Raw genomic sequence first — 24,184 nt, forward strand, 5'->3', positions numbered from 1 at the left:
CCCGCAATACTTTCAAACCCCACGCACGAAATTTTCATATTCTCTCTCTCACTAAGCAGAGATTATTAGTCCTACATAAAAAATTAACAGGACCTTTTGCAGAAAATTTAATACCGTCAAATTTTGTGCTGGGATATGTTTTCGTTGGAGGCCACTGTTTTTCAGTTGACAAACGTGCTTGAAGGTCAGTTTTGTACGTTTTTCTTGAATAACTCGAAAACTGCTGCCTCTAACGAAAAAGTATTTCAAAAAATGGTTCAAATGAGTCTGAGCACTATGGGACTTAACTTCTAAGGTCATCTGTCCCCTAGAACTTAGAACTACTTAAACCTAACTAACCTAAGGACATCACACACATCCATGCCCGAGGCAGGATTCGAACCTGCGACCGTAGCGGTCACGCGGTTCCAGACTGTAGCGCCTAGAACCGCACGGCCACCCAGGCCGGCAAAAGTATCTCAGTACAAAAATTAACTATATTGAATTTCCTACAAAAAGGTCCTGTTCATCTTTTCTGTGGGGCTAATCGTCTGCGCCTAGCGAGCAAGAGAATACGAAAATCTTGCGCGTTCTTTTTGAAGGGACTGTGTGCTTGAATTCGCGCGCGCAACGATCTTATTGGCTAACTTCAATGCTAAATAACTCCGAAACGGCGCAACGTATCGCATTTTTTTCTTAACATTTATGTCTCAGTACAATCTGCCCTACAACATCACGACAAGCGTTTCAGACATATATATTACTTTTCCTTAATTAATTAATTAAGCATCTGATGATGATATCAGCTAAAATATGTCGTGAAATAATCAAATATTTTTTTTAAAAGCGTCAAGTAATAGAAACGGCATTATTCGCAACTCATTCTGACAGCACCAGGAGCAGTCTCCTGCGTTTTTCCCGCAGAGTGACATACGAGTGACCACGTCTGCCAGATTAGGCGCGCTTGCCACACGGCGTGTGAACGCGCTGCAGGGAACAATGCCGGCGGTTCCGGTGCGCGGCTGAGCCCTGAGTCGTCGCTTGTGCAACAGGTGCCGCCGGCGCGGAAGAAAGGCCCGGTGGGGCAGCGCTGGCTGCACCGCTTCACGGACATCAAGTTCGCCGACGACGAGGAGAACCTGCCCGACCTGGGCGACGACGAGGAGGAGGGCGGCCCGCCGGGGGAGCGCACGCGCGCCGCGCTGCCCGCCCACGAGCCCAGCGACGACGACGAGCCGCGCACCGAGTCCACGGCGCCCTTCCACGACAAGGACTTCGGCTACGCCATCTCCCTCGAGCGCCGCGACCAGCCGCCCGACGCCGACACGCGCTACGGCAGGTAAGCGCGCCTCACCCACTCTGCGAAAATACACTGCTTGGCAAAAAAAGATTAAACTTCTGGCAGGGCAGGACGAAACGAAATGGAACTTCAATGGTTGCGAGAATATGCGACGTTATTACAGTAATTACAGAATCTAGTCAAATTTACAAATAAGTTGACAGCATAATCCTAATTATCTGAAGACACTGCTGTCCCTCTGACCTGGATGAATGCACTGGTTCAGTTCGAAGCGTGTCATAAAGCCGTTGTATGCTCTCTTGAGGCAAATCGGCCCACAACTGCTCTAAATGGTCCTCCACATCCTGGATACTGACACTGGGACGCAGCTGACGTCAGAACTGGTTCCACACATGATCTATCAGGAACGGATCTGGGTATCTTACTAGCCATTGGAGTACCTCAACATCATGTGGACAATTGATTGTAGTATATGCCGTGCGAGGACAAGCATTGTCTTGCTACAGAATTGCACGACGATACTGTTGCAGGAGAGCTAAAACATGTAGATGCACGATGTCCATGACCTACTGTTGAGCTGTCGGACTCCGATCAATCACTACCAGTTACGACCTGGAGTCATACACCATAGCTCCCCTTAGCATGATGCCAGCTGTGACACTACTGTGATTCTCCAAAATATTGGACTAGTGGCAGCTCGCACCATTTTGTCACCTTGGTCGTCTGGGGTACGCAGTGCGACGCCATTCATCAGCAGACCACCCATATACAGCGATTTGTGTTGTGGTGTCAACAGCAGCCTGTGCATGAGATGGTAGTTCCCCAGTCTGGTAGCTGCTACAACCCAACCAATAGTGCATGATAACACAAAATGTTTCAGGGAATCCATTACTTGATCTCGGATGGCAGCCATCGGTGTGAAAGAGTTACGATTTGTTTGGTGCACTATATGTCGATCCTCTGTTGTGCTGATCACACGTGGCCAACCAGAAATTTTGCGACGCCTATACCCACTCTTAGGTCCCCATGCAGCCCAACATTGGGCCAGTCTCACATCCGAATACCCCGCAAATCTAGATATTGCTTGATTCGATCAGCTGGCCAAACAAAGGCCCACAATGAGGCCTTTTTCAAACTGTTAGATACTGATAACGTTGTTTCACACAAGTATGGGGCATCTCCACGTCCTTCTCAGTGATCGCTCAACATCTGACGGTATTCACATCCCTTACATAACCTACCATGCCTGGTAACATCATTAAACACGAACAACCCAATGCAATCTGGTGTCGGTTCTACTTGTCACAAAGAATTAAGCTCTAATCATTTACATATTCACCGACGGCGCAGTGTGTTCTATGTTACACTGACATTGCACCATGCTTTCTAGGTGCACCTTTTTTTTGTGACAATGTACAATGCAAATCACTGCGAAGTACATGGCGGAGAGTGTTTCATAAAATGGTTTATTTCTGTTCCAGTCCCATACGGTGCTGAGGAGATATGACTCCTTAAATGCCTCTGTGGGCGTTGTAATTTGTCTAGCCATGTATGGCGATCTGTATGGGAGAGGAGGGTGGGAGAAACGAAATAGCGATGTGGTAGATTCCTCACTTATTACTGGTTATAGAAACTTTGTAAGTAGCCATCCATGGAAGAGGTAGTGTCTTTCTTAAAACTGCTTTTTCAGTTTTCCCACAACAATATTCCATGGGACTTTGTGTAAGTCCAATATTCCCTTTTAGTACTAATTGGCTTGATTCGACATACCATCCTAGGATTAGTTGCACCATTTTTTTGTTAGCAGTCTCTTTTGTAGACTACTCCATTCTCCCAGTATCCTGCTAATGAACCAAAGACTGTCACTTGCTTTACCTGCGACTGAACCACAATGTAATCATTCCATTTTATGTTCCTACAAACTGTTACACCAAGCTATGCGTTCACCAATCCCAGCAGTGACTCATTGATACTGTTGTCATAGCATACTACTATTTTGTTTTTGTTTTGTGAAATGCAAACTTTTACATTTCTGAACATTTAAAGCAAATACCTAATCTTTCCATTTCTGCTCTGTCAACGTCTCTCCATACAGGATAAAATGTTCCGTCCTCCCAATAAAGAAAGCCTCAGCCCATTAACAAACTTCGTTTGATATCCCACAATATCACGTCTTCATGAATAAGCTTTGATCTTGTACTGAGTCAAAAGCTTTCCGGAAGTCTGTAAAAAAAAAGCAGCCGCTACTTTGCCTTCTAATGACCCTCGCATGGCCACTGGAAAAATTATCAAGTATTCCTGACAAGAACAAGAACAAACAGACCGGCAGCCTCGAAACTTCCCGGTGAAAAATTAATTGTAACTACTGTTCCCTACTCTTACAAGGTCCTCTTTCCTTCCTAGTACTAGTAATAAATAAATCTGTCCTTTGGTGTTACTTTTGAATATGAAAATTGAAATTGACCTTTCCATCGAAAATAAAATATTTAGAGCTGTGGATCTTAATTACTGTCTTCCTGGCTGAAAAAGAGTAAATTATCAATTTTTCAGTAATGCATGGCGTCTCCGGAATGCAATCGAGCGTACCCAAGGTTAAAGTTTTTCTTAACAGCCAGCGTAAGAAACATATTTTCAAGATCTGCGTCGTAATGTAGCTCTGAAAAATTCTTGACGCTGTTATTGAAGAGCAAGTCAGACGGATACGATTCTGTACAACTACGATACTCTTTGTTGTTCCACAAATTTTCGCTTTTCACAAAAGAGAATGTGTTCATTCCAAACGACCGTGTTATTAAACAGCGATCGCACAGTACTACCTAGCATTCAAAATCCTAAGTCTTCTGCTTGCTTGCGCTTTGCATCGCAATTACTAGGAGAGGAAAGGTGAGAATAATATTCACTTCAGAAATGAGAAAAATTTTATCTTTTAAGATAAGAATTATTATTTCATAACAACGTTCTTCTCAGTGTTCAACTATTACAGTATATATTCAGCTTCTTATCTTAGAAGATAGATTAAGGAAAGACAAACCTACGTTTCTAGCATTTGTAGACTTAGAGAAAGCTTTTGACAATACTGACTGGAATATTCTCTTTCAAGTTCTGAAGGTGGCAGGGGTCAAATACAGGGAGCGAAAAGCTATTTACAATTTGTACATGAACCAGATGGCAGTTATAACAGTCGAGGGACATGGAAAGGAATCAATGGTTGGGAAGGGAGCGAGACAGGATTGTAGCCTATCCCCGACGTTATTCAATCCATATACTGAGCAAGCAGTAAAGGTAACAAAAGAAAAATTCGGAGTAGGAATTAAAATCCATGGAGAAAAAATAAAAACTTTGAGGTTTTCCGATGACATTGTAATCCTGTCAGAGGCAGCAAAGAATCTGGAAGAGCAGTTCAACGGAATTGGCAGTGTCTTGAAAGAAGGATATAAGATGAACATCAACAAACACAAAACGAGGATAAAGGAATGTAGTCGAATTAAATCAGGTGATGCTGAGGGAATTAGATTAGGAAATGACACACTTAAATTAATAGATGAGTTTTGCTGCTTGGGGAGCAAAATAACTGATGATGGTCGAAGTAGAGAGGATATAAAATGTAGACTCGCAATGGCAAGGAAAGCGTTTATGAAGAGAAATTTGCTAACATCGAGTATAGATTTAAGTGTCAGGAAGTCGTTTCTGAAAGTATTTGTGTGGAGTGTAGCCATGTGTGGAAGTGAAAAATGGAAAAATGGACGATAAATAGTTTAGACAAGAGACTAGAAGCTTTCGAAGCGTGCTACTACAGAAGAATGCTGAAGATTAGATGGGTAGATCACATAACTAATGAGGAGGTACTGAATAGAATGGGGGAGAAGAGAAATTTGTGGCACAACTTGACTAAAAGAAGGGATCGGTTTGTAGGACATGTTCTGAGGCATCAAGGGATCACCAATGTAGTGCTGGAGAGCAGCGTGGAGGGTAAAAATCGTAGAGGGAGAGCAAGAGATAAACACACGAAGCAGAGTCAGAAAGATGTAGGTTGCAGTCGATACTTGGAGATGAAGAAGCTTGCACAGGATAGAGTAGCATGGAGAGCTGCATCCAACCAGTCTCTGGACTGAAGACCACAACAGCAAGATTCAGCTTCTTACAAGAGCGTCTACTGACAAAAATTAATGTTTTCTTATATCACGCAGCAATGGCGGCTGTCGTTTCTTTTTTAACAATAAAAGTATACCTCCTTTGAAAATACGTCTTCCATAGTCAAGTCTACTATCAGAAAAAAAATCGTTAATAAAGTCACGGAACAAAGTGTGTTAAAAATCACGGAACGCTAACAAGCCAACAATGTTATTTACAATACTGCGCTGTCGCAGGCGAAAGCGATAATTCAGGTAATGATACTATAGGCTTGATCCAAGGCTTTGCAAGATGTCGGGTCAGAAACGAAGGGTGTCGATTTCGATTTATCGGTGATTTTGGAGAAAATCATTCTGATCAGTATGTCCGATTACGTTTGAGCTAAGAAGCTGCAAACCATGTAGTTTCCCACAAAATATGGAAAAATCGCAAAAAAGGAATAATTCGAGAGGCTGTGAAATAATAGGCACCAAGGTGGTTCTGCTGAGGTCACAGTACATCTACATGTGTACTCCACAAGTCACCTTACGGTGTGTGACGGAGAGTACCTTGTGTGCCTGTGTCACTCTCTCCCTTTCCTCTTTCAGTCGCGAATGGTCCGCGGGAAGAATGATTCTTGGTAAGTATCCGTATAAGCTGTAAACTGTCTTCTAGGAACGTACGTTCATGGAATTTTAACAGTAAATCAAATCTTTATCGCCGGCCGTTGTGGCCGAGCGGTTCTAGGCGCTTCAGTCTGGAACCGCGCGACCTCTACGGTCGCAGGTTCAAATCCTGCCTCGGGTATGGATGTGTGTGATGTCCTTAGGTTAGTTAGGTTTAAGTAGTTCTAAGTTCTAGGGGACTGATGACCTCAGAAGTTAAGTCCCATAGTGCTCAGGCCAATTGAAATCTTTATCCACAACGCCCTGTGTAGCGTGTGCCACTGGAGTTACATGAAAATATCCGTGTCGCTGTCGCGCTTACTAAATGAACCCGCGGTGGAACTTGCAGCCCTTCTTCGGATGTTCTCTGTTTCCCCTATCAATCCTATCTGATACGAATCCCAGACTGACGAGCAGAACTCAAGTATTTGTCGAACGACGGGTTTGTAAAAAACGTCCTTTGTGGGTAGCCAACATTTCTGCTAATTCTTCCAGTGAATGTAAGGCTGACATACGCCCTACCTACGACTCTGTAATGTGGTCGTTCCATTTTAAAACGTTCCTTTCAAATACTCCCAGATATTTAACGAATGTGACAGCTTGCACTGATTTTTTCTGCAATTGTGTATTTTTGCACAAGACATTACAATTGTTCATAATAATGGTTAGTTACCAATCCCTACAATATACTTCTTTTCTCGGGAGGTCTTCCTGAAATTTCCTACGATTTACTAGCATTGCAGCTTGTCTGTATACAACAGCATCTTCCGCAATAAGGCTGATGGAATTTACAACGTTATCCACAAATACCATTTACATATATATTGGGAAAAGTTATTGTTCTACACCACTCCGTTGGGGTATCCGCACAGTTGCTTTTAGGTCTGAAGATTTCTCTCCGTTGAGAACGATATGCTGTGTTTGCTGGAAAGTCTTCAGTCCACTAACACAGCTGGTATAATACTCCTTGGGCTCGTATTTTGTCCATTAGGAGACAGCGCGGAACTGTATCGAGTGCTATCCGGAAGTCAAGGAACATATCTACCTGGGCGCCGGTGTCTAATGCACAGCAGTGCTGCGTAAGAATGCCACATGTGAACCAACGGCATTGCAGTTTGCTTGTGTGGTATATAAGTGGCCCGCAGTTGCATGTTTCAAGGAATGACTACAGTTGGTGCTGTTAGATTTAGAGAAGGAGGCAGGCATCTACATCTACATGGATACTCTGCAAATCACAATTAAGTGCCTGGCAGAGGGTTCATCGAACCACCTTCACAATTCTCTATTATTCCAATGTCATATAGCCCGCGGAAAGAACGAACACCTATATCTTTCGTACGAGCTCTGATTTCCCTTATTTTATCATGATGATCGTCTCTCCCTATGTAGGGCGGCGTCAACATAATATTTTCGCATTCGGAGGAGACAGTTGGTGATCGGAATTTCGTTAGAAGATACCTCCGCAACGAGAAACGCCTTTGTTTTAATTATGTCCATACCAAATCCTGTATCATTTCAGTGAGTCTCTCCCCTGTTTCGCGATAGTACAAAACGTGCTGCTCTTCTTTGAACTTTTTCGATGCACTCCGTCAATACTACCTGGTAAGGATCCCACACCGCGCAGCAGTATTCTAAAAGAGGACGGACAAGCGTAATGTAGGCAGCCTCTTTACTAGATCTGTTACTTTTTCTAAGTGTCTTGTCAATAAAACGCAGTCTTCCCCACAAAATTTTGTATGTGTTCCTTTCAATTTAAGTTGGTCGTAATTGTAATTCCTAGGTATTTAGTTGAATTTACGTCCTTTAGATTTGACTGTCTTATCGTATAACCGAAGTTTAACGGATTCCTTTTAGCATTCATGTGGATGACCTCACATTTTTCGTTATTTAGTGTCAATTGCCAATTTTCGCACCATACAGATATCTTTTCTAAATCTTTTTGCCATTTGTTTTGATCTTCTGATGAGTTTACTAATCGATAAACGACAGCGCCATCTGCAAAAAACCTAAGACGGCTGCTCAGACTGCCTCCCAAATCGTTTATATAGATAAGGAACAGAAAAGGGCCTATAACACTGCCTTGGGGAACGCCAGAAATCACTTCTGTTTTACACGGTGACTTTCCATCAGTTACTACGAACTTCGACTTCTCTGACAGGAAATCACGAATCCAGTCACATAAATGAGACGGTATTCCATAAGCACACAATTTCACTACAAGAAGCTTGTGTGGTACAGTGTCAAAAGCCTCCCGAAAATTCAGAAATACGGAATCCATTTGAAATCCCTTGTCAATAGCACTCAACACTTCGTGCGAGTAAAGAGCTAGTTGTGTTTCATAAGAACGATGTTTTCTAAATCCGTGTTGACTGTATGTTAATGGACCGTTTTCTTCGAGGCAATTCATAATATTCGAACACAGTATCTGTTGCAAAATCCTGCTGCGTATCAACTTTAATGATATGGGCCTGTAATTTAGTGGATTACTCCTACTACCTTTCTTGAATATTGGTGTAACCTGCGCAGCTTTCCAGTCTTTGGGTACGGATCTTACGTCGAGCGAACGATTGTATATGATTGTTAAGTATGGAGCTAGTGCATCAGCATACTCTGAAAGCAATCTAATTGGTATACAGTCTGGACCAGAAGACTTGCTTTTATTAAGGCACGTAGAACTGTGTAGAGCCATCACTTTACTCGGCAATCTGCAATGGAGGGGCATTAGCAGACAGCCCACCATACTTCATGTTACATCGAAGGAGACCGTAACAAACTCGTAGTTAGAATATATATTACATCCCTCAATGTTGGTAAAACTCATCCTGACACTTCCAACGTCTCGGCTGTGCTGGCGATCTCGCTTTCACAGTTGGCGTTAGTACTTCAGAATTGCAGCTCTTAATTAAGGAAACGGACAGTGTCTGACCTTTTAAAAGAAAATCTAGGATGCCTCTTTGTACAGCCGTTTAATCACAACTGTACTTGCTGTGTCAGAATAGTCAGTAACTTATTAGTCATCTCAAACAGGCGAACATCTGCGGCAGAAATGAACAAAGCCTGCTCACCCACGACAGGCTAGCTGACAGCTTAACCATGCATAACAACATAGAACACTTTTATTCAGCATGTATCGTAATTAATGGTGAAAACTGACACGGGCGAAAATACACGTTGTTACAAGCAAAAACGGTCCAGTAAACATGGTTCCGCCAAAGAACCGTTTGTGAGTGCGAACTCGTGGTTATGAGCCGCCTTTGACTTCAGTATGGAATATTGTCATGGTTAGTACAAATGTATATGAACTGTAAACTTTTCGATTACGTCCCCATCTAACTGAGTTCAAATTTCCCCCCGTGGCTCATGGTTTAGAACTATGTCAGATGCATAATGGACCACCGGCAAATTTGATGCAGGTGTAAGACGACATAATGGCCCAAGACGGATAGGTGTAGCAGTATCTCTACCTTGGCTTTTCACCTGACCTCAATCCTCTGGATTTTTCTGTCTGGGGTCATCTCGAAGTATACAGCACTTTGATACGGAAGAAGAACTAGAGCAGCTAATTTGCTGTCTTGTCAAGTCTTACGAGATAGTGCTTTGTGTTGGAAGAAACTCTTCGCACAGACGAACACCTATTTTTAAGTGACTAATTCGCAGTAAGCTGTAACATATGACGTGCTGAAGCAGTTCTCTACCTCCTGTTAAGATAGGCCATGGTTGGAATTTGAGGCCAGTGAAATGAAAACTGAATCTAAAACAAGTTTAAAATACATTGGTACTAGCCAGGACAATATTTCATACTGTAATCAGTGACTGCCCGTAACAACAAATACGCAGTTACTTCACAAAGGACTCCTTCGCGGTCCCATTTTTAACGGAAGGTTTTAGCTGATTTTTTAACATTTATTTTTATTTATTTATCTATTTCCACGACATTATGAACGTCCGTCCGGCCACTAAATGTTTGTTCTCTTTCTGTAGTCTTGGCAGTTATCATACTACACATCGTTTACAGAATATGAATCATGTGCTAAGAATACGTTACCGTCGCAAATAAATGTGATAAATAGTAAGAGTAGGCGAGATACTACATAGACGACTCACAGAAATGAATCCGGCCGCTGTGGCCAAGCGGTTCTAGGCGCGTCCGTCCGGAACCGCGCTGCTGCTACGGTCGCAGGTTCGAATCCTGCCTCGGACATGGATGTGTGTGATGTCCTTAGGTTAGTTACTTTTAAGTAGTCCTAAATCTAGGAGACTGATGACCTCAGATGTTAAGTCCCATAGTGCTTAGAGCCATTTGAACCATTATTGAACAGAAATGAAAACAACAAATAAACGAGTGTGAACTGAGTTACAACAAAGGAATTCAAGAGTCAAAACTTCCAAGATGGAACGCAACTTAAAAAAGGTAAAAACATATTTTCTGACACATCACAGAGAAACTGCGTAATTGTGAAACTTTTGCGTTCATTTGTTGCAGCTTATGTGACCAACTGTTATGTTTTCACAATTTCCTTGGGAGTGATCACGTTCACATTCATATGAACACCTAAATCGGGCGAGGAGGTATATCTCACTCACTCACCAGGCGTACATATTAGGTGCGTCGGTAAGCGATTCCTGTCATACGACACACGTGCTGTCACTAATACCGTGCATGACACACCAGACATGCTTTGCTGTGGAGGATTCAGATGACTTGTCGCTTTGTCATCAAACGTTTGCGGTTGCCATTCGAAAGCCACTTCCTTTTTTGCTGCTAATAGATTAGTTGTGCAGAATCAACTTTCATTACAGGTCCCTTCCTTACACCTCGCTGTTGCAAACACGGACGTTACATACGTTACAGCGAGCAGTGAAAAAAAAAAAAAAAAAAGACACTGGGTAACTATAAACACGGCTCGTCCTCTTCGCAGTCCAACACTATGGCCACTTTTTTTTAATGTCGTTTTGTTCGATATTGTTCGTTCTGTTTGTTCCTGGAGGATATTCCATGCCACTTTTTCAAGTCGACTGTTGATCCTTTTACCCAGTTTTTTATTACGGAGGGCAACTAACCCACCGACCGAACACGTTGCGCTACCGTGCCGGCTAACCATGACGCCTTGCTTGTTTAATAGCACCCCATGTTGCACTTCCGGGATTTTCACCGTTCGCCGTTTCTATTTTGCTTCTTTTTTCGCTGTTCAATACGCCTTCTTACTGTCATGCTTGATCTGTGTTCAGTTTTTGACGGCCGTCCACTGGGCCCTGTTTCCACTAAATCTGAGGGGGGTTGCGATGGGGAGTTTCCTTGTAAGATGCACGTGAACAGCTTGCAGCCTCTCCCCTTAACAAAATAAGCCTGTAGTCATTTTGAAAAGTAGAAACGGGAAATACGATCGTTGTTAACTAAATCGGTTCCGCCAGGGATGAACGGTTGACGGTACACGCGTCGTAGACCGCATCTCATACATGTCACTTTCGTCCAGACTTCTGCGCACAGTGCTCCATGATATCATGGTTCATGTACCTGCTGCAAGAGCAGAATGCAATTGGAATGGGATTCTCTTTTCGAGAGTGTAACATCAAATGTCCGCTATCGGTGTGAGATATAGGTGCAGGCAGTCCTTCTGGACCCTCACCTACCGACAGAAATTGTTGCCACAACCAGTCAATAGAAGGATGATCATTCAGCCATTTGGCTACTTGGTTCCAAACATCCCGATACATCACTGATTTGATGCAGCTCTCCGTGCTGCTTTACCCTGTGCGAGCTTCTTCATCTCCGAATAACTGCTGCAACCTATATCCTTCTGAATCTGCTTACTATATTCATCTCGTGCACTCCCTATATCATTTATTCCCCTACTCTTCCCTTGGTGATCCTTTGATGTCTCAGAATGGGTCCTATCAACCGATACCTTCTTCTAGTCAGGTTGTACAACAAATTTCTTTTCTCCCCAATTCCATTCATTACTTCCTCATCAGTTTCGTGATCGACCTATCTAATCTTCAGCTTTCTTCTGCAGCACTACATTTCGAAAGCATCTTTTCTCTTTTATATAAACTTTTTATCGTTCATGTTCACTTACATACATGGCTACACTCTACACAAACACCTTCAGAAGAGACTACCTAACACTTAAATCTATATTCTATGTTAACAAATTTCTCTTCTTCAGAAATGCTTTTCTCGGCAATGCCAGTCAACATTATATGTCCTCTCTACGTCGGCCACCATTAGTTATTTTGCTGCCCATCTACTTGTAGTCTCTCGTTTCCTAATATAATTCCCTCAGTATTAATTGGTTTAATTCGACTACATTCCATTAAACTTTTTTTGCTGTTGTTGATGTTCATCCTGTATCCTCCTTCCAAGACTGACCATTCCGTTCAAATGCTCTTCCAAGCCCTTTGCTGTGTCTAACAGAATTACAGTGTCTTAGGTAAACCTCAGAGTTTTTATTTCTTCACCCTGATCTTTAATTCCTACTCCAGATTTGTTTTTGGTTTCCTTTACTACTTGCTTTAAGTTGGAACTATTTTCTTAATTTGACCGTACAAGAAAAGAAGCAGGTATTTCAATTTTTTTTTATTTTTATATTTATTTTTTAAAAATGTTTTCAATACGAATTACTTTTTGAAGAAAAATACGAGCAATACATATGCAAATAAGTTTACATTATTCACAAAATAATCTCAGCAAGCATACGATACATTAGAAAATATTATAGAAAATCTCGCGTAGAGGGTAAGTAAAATAGTGAATGATTTCTCAAGATAATTATCTTCTTAATTTTCAGTCTTTCTCTGTGTGTATAGCACCACAAGCCACAATCCCGCCAGACTGTGGAAACTGTGATTTCCGCAAAAACCATTCTCCACCTCAAAAAAGAAAAAAAAATACTCTTAGTTCCTGTGTCCTGTCATAGTTCATGTCCAGCTATCTGTCGAATTATAACAAAAATCCGTATAAATGTACGTGTGGACCATAGTCTGCTTCGTCATTCACTGTACTTTGTATGCGTGTGCTTGAACAATATTAGATATGATTTTCCCATATAAAAGAGCCTTTTTCCACAATACTGACAAGTGGGGCCACGTAAAATACAATAACCTGAAATTTCGCTGCAGACATTTTGTGCCTACGTCATTCATGGGGCAAAGTGGGAATGTGTCCGTTGTCGTTGATGATGAAAGTAGCGATATTACCGTCCTACCTGAATATACTTGTTGAAACAGTGTTGCGTTTTGGTGGGCATTTACACTGTAACTGGGTACTATGTTTCTCTTGGACGTCATTCTATAAGTGATCCGAAGAATTTAGCGAAAGAGGATGCATCTATCATCGAGGGAAAGAACAGGCTCCGAGTAGGAGAAAAGGGGGGGGGTATGAGGGTGAGGAGGAGAGAGAGGGAGGGAGGGGCATGTTTAAGTAAATACGCTCTAAGATAAGAAAAGGCGCAACACTAAGGAAATATCCGAACGGGGCGGCAATCGGTGGGTGTGGTGTACATTTACAGACAAACAAATCATTACAATTTTAGAAAAATTAGATGATTTACTCAAGCGAAAGATCTTCACAAATTTAGCAAGTCAATAACGTCTTGGTCCGCTCAAATGGCTCTAAGCACTATGGGACTCAACATCTGAGGTCATCAGTCCCCTAAGACTTAGAACTACTTAAACCTAACTAACCTAAGGGCATCACACACATACATGCCCGAGGCAAGATTCGAACCTGCGACCGTAGCAGCAGCGCGGTTCCGGACTGAAGCGCCTAGAACCGCTCGGCCACAGAAGCCGGCTCTTGGTCCGCCTCTGCCCCTTATATCACCAGTTATTCGGTTTGGCGTTGATTGACAGAGTTGTTAGGTTTCATCCTGCGGTATATCGTGCCAAAACCAGTTCAATTGGTGCGTTAGGTTGTAAGGTGCCAGGACATGGGCACTTACACGCTAGCTTACCAACATTAGTATTAATAATAAAGGAACTGGCAAGGGCATCAGATCATGACTCTATTGAATTATGATAAATATGAGGCACTCTCGAGCAGTATTCCCTGCATGTATGCATGATTGAGCCACTAACTCAAAGCATTGATGAAAAGTGTCGGAAGTTGAGAATTGTGGATGATAAAGTCTGCAGATGGCCGTAGCTCGCCGGGCCGCCGTAGGCGGCAGGTAGCGGCCACCGGAAGCGCGGGACAATACGGCGCTTTTGGGGATAGCCCGGCATCCGGAGCCACCTGTGCTGGGCAACACGTGGCGAAGACTGGAATTTCATTTGCCTAGGTGCGTTACGACCTAATCGATCATTGGGTAGGTCTCAGAAATGCCGTTGGAGGGATTTCGGCGATGATAGAGCGTTCGACATTGGCCGAAACTGAGTATTCTTCCGCCGCGTTTTCGTACGCCTGGGAGACGGGAGAATTGTGGAGAGAGTGGGCTTCGCCTTCAGCCATCGAGCGGTACGGACTTGGAAGACGGCGTCATGGCCTTCGACTTCAGAGGGAGATATACGGTCTGTATCGCAGCATTGCACCAACGCGTGTTCCATGCAGAGGTCTGCGGTTAGAGCTCTTTGCGTGCTCAGAAGCGAGATTTTCACCAACGCTTAACCACTCCCAACAAATTACCTAATATTCTTGATCTGATAGTTATCCTTGCGAGGTGCCGAGTATTTATCAACGCAGCTGCCGGTAATAGGAACGCGTAATTGCAAATTGTTAATGTGCCATTCTCAGGAGTGTGTGGGTGGACAAAGAATTCACATTTTTTTGTAAATTTTGTCGGTTGTGGGGGATATCAAATTAAAATGCCAATATTACAACCGAATTATCGACTTCATTGTAGCTAACATTTACCCTGTCCCAGTAAGCTTTCAAAAATGGTTCAAATGGCTCTGAGCACTATGGGACTTAACATCTATGGTCATCAGTCCCCTAGAACTTAGAACTACTTAAACCTAAATAACCTAAGGACATCACACAACACCCAGTCATCACGAGGTAGAGAAAATCCCTGACCCCGCCGGGAATCGAACCCGGGCGTGGGAAGCGAGAACGCTACCGCACGACCACGAGCTGCGGACTCCCAGTAAGCTTTATATGTACTCTAGTCACTGCACAGCTTGCCCAGACGGGAAGGAAAGAAGGTTTGCGGTCTTCTATGTCAGCGACGGACAATGAACTTACAAGATAATCAAAATTCCAAGCTAATTGACGGCCCTGTCCCTTATGCTCCAGACGTTCTCAACTGGGGAGAGATCCGGCGACGTTGTTGGCCAAGGTTAGGTTTGGCAGCCACGAAGACATGCAGCAGAAACTCTCGCCGTGAACGGGCGGACATTCTCTTGCTGAATGGTTTGCCGTGAAGCGCAACAAAACGGGGCGTAGAATATAGACAACGCGCCGCTGTGCTGTAAAAGTGGAGCGGATACCATCCAAAGTGATCTTGCTATGAAATGAAATGGCACCCCAGACTACTACTTCTGGATGTTGGGCTGTATGGCGAGTGACAGACTGGTATGTCACCGCTGTCCAGGGTGACTCCAGACACTTCTTTAGCCTGGAATCTCACTGGCTGGAGTAGAACTGTCTTCAGTGATGGGTCCCGCTTCGAAATGAGCCCCAGTGACCAGCGAAGACGTGTCTGGAGACGCTTCGGACGGCGGTGGGATACCAGCCTGACTGACGCCCATCATACGGCCCGACAACCAGGAGTGATGCTCTGGGGGCCATTTCTTTTCATAGGAGAACCGTTCTGGTTATTATCCACGGCGCCCTTACAGCACAGCGGTTCGTCGACGATATTCTGCGCCTCGTTTTGTTGCCCTTCATGGCAAGCTATCCTGGGCTTACATTTCAGCAAGATAATGCCTGCCCACACACGGCGAGAGTTTCTAGTACTTGTTTCCTTGCTTGTCAACTCTACCTTGGCCAGCAAGGTCGGGCCTCTCCTCGATTGAGAACGTTTGGAGAATTACGGGCGGGGCACTCCAACCAGCTCAGGATTTTAACAATCTAACACATCGATTGTACATAATTTGGTAAGATATGTGTTAGCTGAGCATCCAAAAACTCTATCAATCAATGTACATCCGAATAACTGCTTGTGTGAGGGCCAGACGTGGAAAAACACGTTAATGACTTCCTCAATTTGAGAAGCTCTTTCTCTTGAAAAAGTCATCCAATTTTTCTGAAACTGTAATAATTTGTTTATCTGTGGATGAACATCACATATACCGACTTCCGTCCCATTCGGATAGTTCCTTCGTGGTGCGTCGTTTATTTCGTCTCAGAATGTATGTAGTGCACGAAGTGCGTTAACGTTCCTGCAGAAAGTGACAAAATTACGCCCATTTTTAGAGTTCGGTACCTTGAACGGTAAAAGCGGAACCCTTATAACGTCACTGTGTTGTGCGCCTGTCTATCCGTCTGTTAAAGCCCCTTTTCTGAGTAATGCGTAAAAGTATCAATTGCAATTTATGTTAAATACAAAGGTCTTCTGTCTGTTGGTGGCGTAAAAAATTTGAGCTGCTAAGTAAATGCAGTCAAAAGATACAGTCATTTATATCACATCTTTAGACACTCGGAAACTCAGTCATCAAAAGCTTCAGATGAGCTATCTACATGTACAATTAAGTTTGTACGGAACGCTCAGAGCGGGCGTTCTACTCGCAGTTGTCCGATTTCTCTTCATCCAAAGACATATTTACTTGGACTTGTTGGAACATGGTTTAGGTGGAATAAGAAGTGTTCGTGTTCCAATATGATAGGGTTCGTCAGTTGAATTCGGCCAGTAGAACCTAAATTGAGATCCGTCAGCTCGATAAGTTAGTTACACATCTCCCACTGACAACACGTTCTATACAATGACGAACACGTTAACCTAATTGCTGTATCCCCTCCGGCCTTTGTAAACAACAATCATTTAGTATGAAACTTCCTGGCAGATAAAAAACTGTGTGCTGGACCGAGACTCGACTTGTTGGAACATGGTTTAGGTGGAATAAGAAGTGTTCGTGTTCCAATATGATAGGGTTCGTCAGTTGAATTCGGCCAGTAGAACCTAAATTGAGATCCGTCAGCTCGATAAGTTAGTTACACATCTCCCACTGACAACACGTTCTATACAATGACGAACACGTTAACCTAATTGCTGTATCCCCTCCGGCCTTTGTAAACAACAATCATTTAGTATGAAACTTCCTGGCAGATAAAAAACTGTGTGCTGGACCGAGACTCGAACTCGGGACCTTTGCCTTTCGCGGGCAAGTGCTCTACCAACTTTTTTTTATTTTTTATATCTCATTTTGCTGTATATTGCTCGTTGAATTTATTCGTGGTGGACGTCCGACGACACTCGTTGAGGTTGTTCGTTGATCCGTTTACTCAGTTTTTTTTTTTATTACAGAGGGTAGCTAAACCCTCTGACCGAACACGCTGAGCTACCGTGCCGGCTGACCAACTGAGCTACCCAAGCACGACTCACACTCCGTCCTCACAGCTTTACTTCAGCCAGTACCTCGTCTCCTACCTTCCAAACTTTACAGAAGCTCTCCTGCGAAACTTGCAAAACTAGCAATCCTGAAAGAAAGGATTTAATCTTCCAGGAAGTTTCATATCAGCACATACTCCGCTGCAGAGTGAAAATCTCATTCTGGAACCATTTATTAATCACTCCAGAGGTACTGGGGAGGGCTACTGAAAATATGACGACTTTGTGGACGTCTGTCGTATTACAATAGCTTACATCAACACATTTAACTTCAGGGTAAATAAAAAGAAGTTTCCTCTCTCTTGGCGCCGGCCGTGGTGGTCTAGCGGTTCTAGGCGCTCAGTCCAGAGCCGCGCGACTGCTACGGTCGCAGGTTCGAATCCTGCCTCGGGCATGGATGTGTGTGATGTCCTTGGGTTAGTTAGGTTTAAGTAGTTCTAAGTTCTAGGGGACTGATGACCACCGATGTTAAGTCCCATAGTGCTCAGAGCCATTTGAACCATTTTTTTGAACCTCTCTCTTGATGTTGTGAGCTTATATTTGTGCTCAGTGTTGATGAAAACATAACCTAATGAAATCTACCAATGGTTTATAATCACTCTGCATAGTGGAGATTTAAATATGGAGAAAGACCAGTATTTGACTTAATAACTCTGAAAACTCTTTTAAAACTACACTACTGGCCATTAAAATTGGTACACCAAGAAGAAATGCAGATGATAAACGGGTATTCATTGTACAAATATATTATACTAGACATGTGATAACATTTTCACGCAATTTGGGAGCATAGATCCTGAGAAATCGGTACCCAGAACAACCACCTCTGGCCGTAATAACGGCCTTGATACGCCTGGGCATTGAGTCAAACAGAGCTTGGATGGCGTGTACAGGTAGAGCTGCCCATGCAGCTTCAACACGATACTACAGTTCATCAAGAGTAGTGAGTGGCGTGTTGTGACGAGCCAGTTGCCCGGCCTCCATTGACCAGACGTTTTCAATTGGTGAGAGATCTGGAGAATGTGCTGGCCAGGGCAGCAGTCGAACATTTTCTGTATCCAGAAAGGCCCGTACAGGACCTGCAACATGCGGTCGTGCATTATCCTGCTGAAATGTACGGTTTCACAGGGATCGAATGAAGGGTAGAGCCACGGGTCGTAACAGATCTGAAATGTAACGTCCACAGTTCAAAGTGCCGTCAATGCGAACAAGAGGTGACCGAGACTTGTAACGAATGGCACCCGATATCATCACGCCGGGTGATACGCCAGTATGGCGATGACGAATACACGCTTTCAATGTGCGTTCACAGCGATGTTGCCAAACACGGATGCGACCATCAGGATGCTGTAAACAGAACCTGGATTCATCCGAAAAAATGACGTTTTGCCATTCGTGCACCCAGGTTCGTCGTTGAATACACCATCGCAGGCGCTGCTGTCTGTGATGCAGCGTCAAGGGTAGCCGCAGCCATGGTCTCCGAGCTGATAGTCCATGCTGCTGCAAACGTTGTCGAACTGTTCGTGCACATGGTTGTTGGCTTGCAAACGTCCCCGTCTGTTGACTCAGGGACTGCACGATCCGTTACAGCCATGAGGATAATATGCCTATCATTTCGACTGCTAGTGATACGAGGCCGTTGGGATCCAGCACGGCGTTCCGTATTACCCTCCTGAAGCCACCGATTCCATATTCTGCTAAACAGTCATTGGATCTCGACAAACGCGAGCAGCAATGTCGCGATACGATAAACCGCAAAGGCGATAGGCTACAATCCGACCTTTATCAAAGTCAGAAACGTGATGGTACGCATTTCTCCTCCTTACACGAGGCATCACAACAACGTTTCACCAGGTAACGCCGGTCATCTGCTGTTTGTGTACAAGAAATGGGTTGGAAACTTTGCTCATATCAGCACGTTGTAGGTGTCGCCACCAGCGCCAACCTTGTGTCAATGCTCTGAAAAGCTAATCATTTGCATATCACAGCATCTTCTTCCTGTCGGTTAAATTTCGCGTCTGTAGCACGTCATCTTCGTGGTGTAATAATTTTAATGGCCAGTAGTGTAACTCCTTGGCATAATACTGCTCCTTGACGTCTAGTGTTTGACAGAAGGAGTAGATGCGATGACTGTATGCCGTAAGTGTTTGTCTCAACTGAGTACGGTTTTCAAACACAGCTTTAAAGCCCACGGCCTCTCGATACAGTTGTCAGGACTTCCTCTTTACTGTCGTAGTCAGACTCTCGGTTGAAACACAGTACGTCAGCCGCTGTGCGGAGACAGTAACGTTCGCCAGAGTCCTTTCGCGGGACTATTTCTGTCGAGGGGCCCCGCCGAGGGGAAGGAAGGAGGCGCCAGCGAGGCAGGGCCCGGTCGGATGTCCTGGTGACGCGCCTGCGCCGCCGCGCGTGTGTCTGCAGGGCGGAGGAGCCGGCCAGCGTGGGGGACTCGGACCGCGAGCAGCGCTCGTCGGGTAGCTCGTCGGACCGGCGGCGCGCCGGCGTGCTCGAGGAGATCGACTCCGACGAGTTCTTCCTGCGGGAGAAGGGCATCAGCCAGGAGGACGTGGCCGTCGGCAGGTACCTGACGTCGGAGATCCGCGACGCGTTCCGCTCGCCGGTGAACGCGCTGCGGCGGATGGACGCCGACGAGGACGGCGGCGGCGGCGGCCGGGAGTCCCCGCTGGCGGCGCAGTACCGCGGAACGCCCGAGCGCGAGCCAGAGCGGCCGGCGAGGACGCGCTCGCTGCGGCCGGCGCGCCGCCGCCACTCCCCCAGCCCACCGGCGGAGGCGACGCAGCCGGACTTCGGCACCTTCCCGCCCGCCAGGCCCAAGCGCAACCGCCGCGCACCGCTGCTGCAGCAGGCGCCGCCGCCGCCGCCGCCGGAAGCTGACCGGCCAGAACGGGACCACTTACAGGTACTGCACTCACCGCTGCTACTGTGTAATATAAAAGTATCATTTATCTCTACATCAACATCTACATCCATACTCCGCAAGCCACCTGACGGTGTGTGGCGGAGGGTACTTTGAGTACCTCTATCGGTTCTCCCTTCTATTCCAGTCTCGTATTGTTCGTGGAAAGAAAGATTGTCGGTATGCCTCTGTGTGGGCTCTAATCTCTCTGATTTTATCCTCATGGTCTCTTCGCGAGATATACGTAGGAGGGAGCAATATACTGCTTGACTCCTCGGTGAAGGTATGTTCTCGAAACTTCAACAAAAGCCCGTACCGAGCTACTGAGCGTCTCTCTTGCAGAGTCTTCCACTGGAGTTTATCTATCATCTCCGTAACGCTTTCGCGATTACTAAATGATCCCGTAACGAAGCGCGCTGCTCTCCGTTGGATCTTCTCTGTCTTCTCTATCAACCCCACCTGATACGGATCCCACACTGGTAAGCAATATTCAAGCAGTGGGCGAACAATTGTACTGTAACCTACTTCCTTTGTTTTCGGATTGCATTTCCTTAGGATTCTTCCGATGAATCTCAGTGTGGCATCTGCTTTACCGACGATCAACTTTATATGATCATTCCATTTTAAATCACTCCTATTACCTACTCCCAGATAATTTATGGAATTAACTGCTTCCAGTTGCTGACCTGCTATATTGTAGCTAAATGATAAAGGATCTTTCCTTGTATGTACTCGCAGCACATTACACTTATCTAAATTGAGATTCGATTGCCATTCCCTGGACCATGCATCAATTCGTTGCAGATCCTCTTGCATTTCAGTAAAACTTTCCATTGCTACAACCTCTCGATATACTACAGCATCATCCGCAAAAAGCCTCACTGAACTTCCGATGTTATCCACAAGGTCTTTTAAGTATATTGTGAATAGCAACGGTCCTACGACACTCCCCTGCGGCACACCTGAAATCACTCTTACTTCAGAAGACTTCTCTCCATTGAGAATGACATGCTGCTTTCTGTTATCTAGGATCTCTTCAATCCAATCACACACTTGGTCTGATAGTCCATATGCTCTTACTCTGTTCATTTAACGACTGTGGGGAACTGTATCGAAGGCCTTGCGGAAGTCAAGAAACACGGCATCTACCTGGGAACCCGTGTCTATGGCCCTCGGAGTCTCGTTGGCGAATAGCGCGAGCTAGGTTTCACACGATCGTCTATTTCGAAACCCATGCTGATTCCTACAGAGTAGATTTCTAGTCTCCAGAAAAGTCATTATACTCGAACATAATACGTGTTCCAGAATTCTACAACTGATCGACGTTAGAGATATAGGTCTATAGTTCTGCACATCTGTTCGACGTCCCTTCTTGAAAACGGGGATGACCTGTGCCCTTTTCCAATCCTTTGGAACGCTACGCTCTTCTAGAGACCTACGATACACCGCTGCAAGAAGGGGGGCAAGTTCCTTCTCGTACTCTCCGTAAAATCGAACTGGTATCCCATCAGGTCCTCTTTTGAGCGATTTTAATTGTTTCTCTACCCCTCTGTCGTCTATTTCGATATTTACCATTTTGTCATCTGTGCAACAATCTAGAGAAGGAACTACAGTGCAGTCTTCCTCTGTGAAATAGCTTTGGAAAAAGACATTTAGTATTTCGGCCTTTAGTCTGTCATCCTCTGTTTCAGTACCATTTTGGCCACAGAGTGTCTTGACATTTTGTTTTGATCCACCTACCGCTTTCTGCAACACAACGCAACAGTAGGTCGCGGGAGGCTGATTGAGGCTGTGTTCTGAGACTACATCATATGTGCATTGTAGCCGCTGTGTCAACTTTGTGGGGTTAGTCTGAAGTGCCTGCTATGGCATCGCGGTCAGAAGTCAGACTCGGGCAGTTTTGCGGTACAACTCCGCGCGTGGTTTAAACACACACCAGTGCTTTGATGAAATGACTCTTGGGCTCGTGATGTGTGTCCACATCGTACAACTATATTCAGGTGGTACAGACAATTCCGAAGATGAAACTTCGCTCCGGAGGACGCTGAGAGGACGGGAAGACCACAATCATCAGTTACGGAGGAAAACATCGATGAGTGAGCTGTAAACAGATAGAGGATACCTTAGGGCTAAATGCACCAGAAATTCCTTTGATCCTGCAAGATCATTTGCAAGTAAAGAAACTTCGTTGTCTCTAGGTGTCGTATACAGTGACGGAAGAGCAGATGGCACGACCTTTGCCGCGCCGGAAGATGTTAAAGAAGTTTTCTGAGGGACAATCTTAGTATGTGAACAACGTGACAGATGACGAAACTTGGCTGTGCTAATGTGACGTTTCGACAAAGACTCAAAACAAAGACGACACACCCATAGCTGTCAGAAAATCCCGATCACTAAAGAAGAAAACGGTGTTTTTTTTGTAAAATTCTGTGAAATTGTGGCGCGTGCTGTTTTGGGCACACAGAAGACAGTCACAGCTAAGTGCTACTCTGAGCAGTGCCTGTCCAAAGTCATCCAATCTCTGAATAACCTGCGACCGATGTTAAGAATGGATACTAAGTTCCTCCATCACGACAACACTCCAGCTCCCTGCGCTTATCGAGTATCTGTGGGGCACAGCATTGACACATCTTGAGAACCCTCCTTACAGTCCAGACCTTGCTCCTTGCGGCTTTGCACTGTTCCTGCATGTGAAAATGAAGCTGGAATGAGTGCAGTTTTCAAGTGATGAGGACCTCCTGAGGGCATGGGACAGAGAGTATACCTTACTCCCTAGAGAAACTTGGGAGAACTGGTTTAGGGATTGGTTTCGGAGGATAGAGAGCTGTATTCAATGTGGCTGAAACTAATTCGAAAAATTTAAACAAATGAAGCTGTATTGCAAAACTTTCCTAATGCCCTTTGTAGATGGTAGTTATCACGCGCAGATGTGATGTCAGCGGTGACGTCATCGCGGAACACATGCCTTATCGCATCGCGTACAAGCTTACAAGCGCATCGTGCGCACGTGCTTAACTGGAACACAGCTACCAACACATTCGGGATTTTTCGTGTTATGTCTATTATTATTGTTATTATTAACTTATTCATTAGTTAAATAAAAAATGCTTTTAAATGAAACTTTTTCTCTGCATAATACGTAGTTTATAAAATATCTAAAAGATTGTTTTCTAAAATTTATTTGCGCTATTTTTCTATGGCTGCCAAAATACCAATATAAAGCTTCCGAAGCGCGTCAGCCACTTGTTGACATCCAGAAAAAGAACCTGCAATCACTTTTTGAAAGTGTTACTTGAATTCAACATTACACCGCGAGTTACTATCCAGTAAATTGGTATTTTTTGCCTAGGGTCTTTTATTTCTCTTCCCATAATTTCTCTAATTGTTGGCACAAGGCGCCCTCGCATTTACGGGCTTGGCTGTTTTCGTAGTGTACATGTTTTCTCTACTAGTAGTTTCTTCATCAGTTACTAATACATTTATTTGTAAAATCTCTTATAATTTCGTTACAGCAACTTCGTTTTTCTGCCCGAATTTTCTCTCATTATTAGGCTCATTACCACCCGTAGATGAAGTCTGGAAGATGGGAGATACAGAGCTGGAATAACATCTTGCCTTTCGGAAGAAAATTCAACAGTTCACTTTTCAGATTGCTTTCATAATACGAACCAGAAAAAGAAAATATTTAGCTCAATCAGCACGTCTACAATTGTTTATCCTTTTTCCT

At 44.4% G+C, this 24,184-nt stretch overlaps 1 protein-coding gene across 1 annotated transcript in view; it reads left to right on the plus strand.

The window, feature by feature from the left end:
- LOC124775270 (titin) overlaps positions 1 to 24,184 on the plus strand; it is a 238,429-nt gene that overhangs the window by 133,498 nt on the left and 80,747 nt on the right. The window contains exons 3-4 of the mRNA XM_047250110.1: positions 1,032 to 1,318; positions 19,962 to 20,460. Of these exons, the coding sequence (XP_047106066.1) occupies positions 1,032 to 1,318; positions 19,962 to 20,460 (786 nt within the window). The remainder of the gene's footprint in view (positions 1 to 1,031; positions 1,319 to 19,961; positions 20,461 to 24,184) is intronic.

The sequence above is a fragment of the Schistocerca piceifrons genome, chromosome 1 (assembly GCF_021461385.2).
Source record: "Schistocerca piceifrons isolate TAMUIC-IGC-003096 chromosome 1, iqSchPice1.1, whole genome shotgun sequence".
In the NCBI taxonomy this organism is placed as follows: domain Eukaryota; kingdom Metazoa; phylum Arthropoda; class Insecta; order Orthoptera; family Acrididae; genus Schistocerca; species Schistocerca piceifrons.